Source organism: Trichinella spiralis (assembly GCF_000181795.1).
Source record: "Trichinella spiralis strain ISS 195 chromosome Unknown Scfld2911, whole genome shotgun sequence".
Taxonomy (NCBI): domain Eukaryota; kingdom Metazoa; phylum Nematoda; class Enoplea; order Trichinellida; family Trichinellidae; genus Trichinella; species Trichinella spiralis.
In genome coordinates this window covers 1-3,461 of record NW_003529850.1, presented here as the reverse complement: position 1 = coordinate 3,461, position 3,461 = coordinate 1, and the positions used below count along the sequence as shown (strand labels likewise).

Below are 3,461 nucleotides of genomic sequence, written 5' to 3'. Positions count from 1 at the left end.
ATAGTCCATTTATGTTAATTGAAAAAATTTTATATAAATTCTATTTAAATTCATTATTCGCAACACCAAACATCTATGCAAATCTGTAATCAATTGAACAGCAGATCAAAATTACACCAATATATATAATTGATGTAATATTTTTGATTTTTGATGATCATTTGTTTAATTTATCACTTCACAATTTGATACAGCTTTTTGAATATTCATAGTTATTAAATTTAGACAATGAAGTTTAACAAAATTACATTTTAAAAGTATACCTTTTGAAACGTGTTTTTACAGATTGCAAAAAGAAGTCACCATCAATTAGCATGTCATCATCTGGATACATAAAATCAGGAATAGTTTTCTTCATACAACTCATAATGATGTTGCTTTCTTGGTCTTCAGAAACCATGCATTTGTCGTTTTCAGGAGTAGGCGTGCGTTCTTTTACTCCTGGAAACAATTTTGGATTGAGAACCACTTTAGTCACGGTTACTTCTTCAAAATCAGCATCAAGATCATCATTTGCATCGGCGTCGTCATCATCATCATCATCATTGACATCGGTATATTTTTCTTTTTCTGTAAGAAGTATAGCTTCCGGCTTTTGGCATCCATTTCTACAAGTAATTACTTTTAAAAGCAACATACACGGATGAGTATGTACTTTACGTTGTGAAGCACAGTTCAACATCTTTGCTTAAAGTATTGAATTTTTCAGATGATTCACTATTATTTACCATTGGTGAAAGCTCGCTGGTCATGCATTCAAAATATTGGAATATTTCCTTTCCACAGACCAGCGTTGTCGCGCTACTGGCAATTTCTGTGCACAATGCCAAGCATAAAACTGCAACATAAAACTGATAGTTCGTCTTGTAATTTGATAGAAGCATAATGAAGTACAGTGATGCAAAAATTAAATTTTTGTATATAAATACTTAAATTTTAAGGACAACTTGTCATCGATATTTCACTGGCCCATATATATGTTCAGGTTTCCACAGTGAAAATTGATTTTCAAAGTAACATTGCCAAAAACAACGTGAAATATCACCCACGAAACAGCTTTATTTTATCAATTTATCAGCAATATTTGACATTTATAGAAAAGTAAGTGACAGCACTTTCGCCTAGTTTAATTTTTTCTTGTTTCACATTTTCTTGATACAACAATAGTATTGCAATTTTAGCATTAATTAACTGGTTACGGTAAAACATTATCGTTTATTATTACAAATAAGCCAACACTACACAGTACTACATGAAAAACTGATGAAAAATTATGCTAGTTTCATTTTATTTTTATGACACTATTTCATCGATAATTTTAAAAGTACATTTTCAACTGTAATGTCTTCATCAAAAGCTTAAAAATGCACATCTGTTCTATTAAAATGCAACATACATTAACAAGTTAAAATGAGCAAATAATTATTGTCAAGTAAATTTATTTAAAAAAACAGTGTTTTTTAAATACTTTGGAATTTATCTGATATACAATTCGATTAAAAATTATCTTGCTGAATGTTTGCTTAAAGTGTGTTATCTCCATCGTGCGGATCGCACGAAAACAGAAAATCGCACAACTATTAAATACAATTTTATACTGTTTAAAAGCTATTCGACTAAACATGTCACACTCAAATGTACATATCACTGCAATAAAACTGAAATTTACTGCCTGCAACCTGTTTGGAACAGAAATGAAAAATAGCTTTAGGGGTATGATCTCCTAATTTTCAACAACAACATGTTTCTTATCAATTTTTTACAAATCTGTTAGAACGTTGAAAAAGTTTATTTTTTTTTGACTTTCTGTTAAATATATCGCAATACTGTGATAGATTTTATGTTCGCTAATTCATGCATTAAATTTTCTATATAAAAAAGCGTCTTAAAATGTACCTTTTTCATTGGAAATCCTTTGCATGTTTGCCTGTTTGCCTCTTTCCATTGCAAGCAGATAATAAGAAAATTGAAATCAATTTTGGAGAAGATTCTTTTCATTTTCTGTAAACATTTCAGAAAAATGTTGCATTTATCTATAAACATAAATATAAACATTAAAATAAACATCGATATCATGCTTCTTGTTAGCATCGCTAAGCTGTTGCTGATAATCAAACATTTCCTCGCAAAGTTGGCGAAGCTCCCATTGTCGCGTTCGATGCGATTTTCACATATCTTAGTTTTGAAAATTATATTAATAATTATTTTTCTATGTTTCTACAATTGATGTTTATGACCACCATGTTCAGTATAAATGATCTAACATAGGGGGCTGTTGATGCAGTATTCATTGCTTATTCAGTGGAATGAAATAATTTAAGTTTGTAAAAAAAGTTTCTTCTTGCTTTGTAATAAAACACAAAAAACTATCACATGCAGCAAATATATTTCACACAAAACACGTTAGAAGAACAAATAATTTAAACAGAAATAAAAATCATGCAACGATAAACATATTTTATTATGAACAATTAATACGGTCGATGAAATTTGTGAAAAAAAAACAATTAATTTAACTATAAATTCCGGTGTTACTATAATTAAAAATTTCAAGTAATTTTCTGAAAAACTTTTCACTGCATTTGAATTTAAATATAAAACATCTAAGAAATAAGTAAATAAAAAAATATACAGATTTCAAGTAATAGTAGCATAAACTGCACGTATAAAAAATATATATGTAGATGCGTATAACTCGTTACTTTCTAAATTTTAAGGTAAAATTGAAGTAATTCTCAGATTCCTATAAAATTTCAGAAACCATCAAATAAATATCTAAATTATGAATATATTTCAAACTCGATGATCAGTTCCTATTTCGAATTGTAAGTATTTAATTTTTATCATTGAAAAAATTACAAGTACTTGCTTATCTTTATTCATAATTAACTGTAGTTCAGATATAGCAACGCTTTATATTTTATTTCTAATTTCAGAAAAGCTTCGCAATATACTTCAACAGATGGACCATATTAATTTTACAACTGTTTCTAATCTAGTCGTATTAATAACTCAAAAAGGTGCTCAAATCTCAGAAGTCGACAGACCCTAATTGCAAAGAATACTCAAATAAATGAATTTCAACAAGTGGAATTACTAAAAATTATGCTACGCACCAATACAGATTTCTTACACAAATTAAACAAAATTCAAATTGAAATATAATTTAACAAAACCTGAATTGAAAACAATTAACGACATTAATAAAAAAACAAATAATAATTAAAGTTAAACAATTTTCCACAGAAGAATTTCAAAAGTATGTCTGTACCTGATTTTTTTTACAGTATGAATTTTATGGAAGGAAGATGGCTTAGCAATAAACTGATCGGGTTGTGTTATGCTGCTTGATTTTTTGTTCTATGACATATGTAGAAAACTCAGCTTCAGTTTATGCTTGCGTGTACAAGATCTTTTTATGTACGTGATTCCGAATAGCGGGATGCAGGGAGAAATCGGTT

At 28.5% G+C, this 3,461-nt stretch overlaps 2 protein-coding genes across 2 annotated transcripts; both read left to right on the top strand.

The window, feature by feature from the left end:
* Positions 1–285: 285 nt before the first annotated feature.
* Positions 286–1,109, top strand: Tsp_13451 (conserved hypothetical protein; the record flags this gene model as incomplete). Its single annotated transcript, XM_003368193.1, has 4 exons — positions 286–554; positions 710–857; positions 942–985; positions 1,098–1,109. Coding segments are annotated over 4 exons (473 nt in total), but the record flags the coding sequence as incomplete, so codon positions are not given.
* A 1,575-nt stretch (positions 1,110–2,684) lies between these two features.
* On the top strand, positions 2,685–2,976 carry Tsp_13450 (biotin/lipoate A/B protein ligase family protein). Its single transcript, XM_003368192.1, has 3 exons — positions 2,685–2,717; positions 2,758–2,825; positions 2,937–2,976. Exons 1-3 carry the CDS (start codon positions 2,685–2,687, stop codon positions 2,974–2,976), a joined length of 141 nt encoding a protein of 46 aa, XP_003368240.1.
* The last annotated feature ends 485 nt before the right edge of the window (positions 2,977–3,461 follow it).

What these genes read in the sequence shown, in the direction of transcription:
- Tsp_13450 (XM_003368192.1), top strand. Translation starts at nt 2,685, where the DNA reads ATGCGTATAACTCGTTACTTTCTAAATTTTAAG. An exon ending in GTTACTTTCTAAATTTTAAG is followed by an intron (nt 2,718 to 2,757) that starts GTAAAATTGAAG and finishes ATAAAATTTCAG; the next exon opens with AAACCATCAAATAAATATCT. An exon ending in ATCAGTTCCTATTTCGAATT is followed by an intron (nt 2,826 to 2,936) that starts GTAAGTATTTAA and finishes TTCTAATTTCAG; the next exon opens with AAAAGCTTCGCAATATACTT.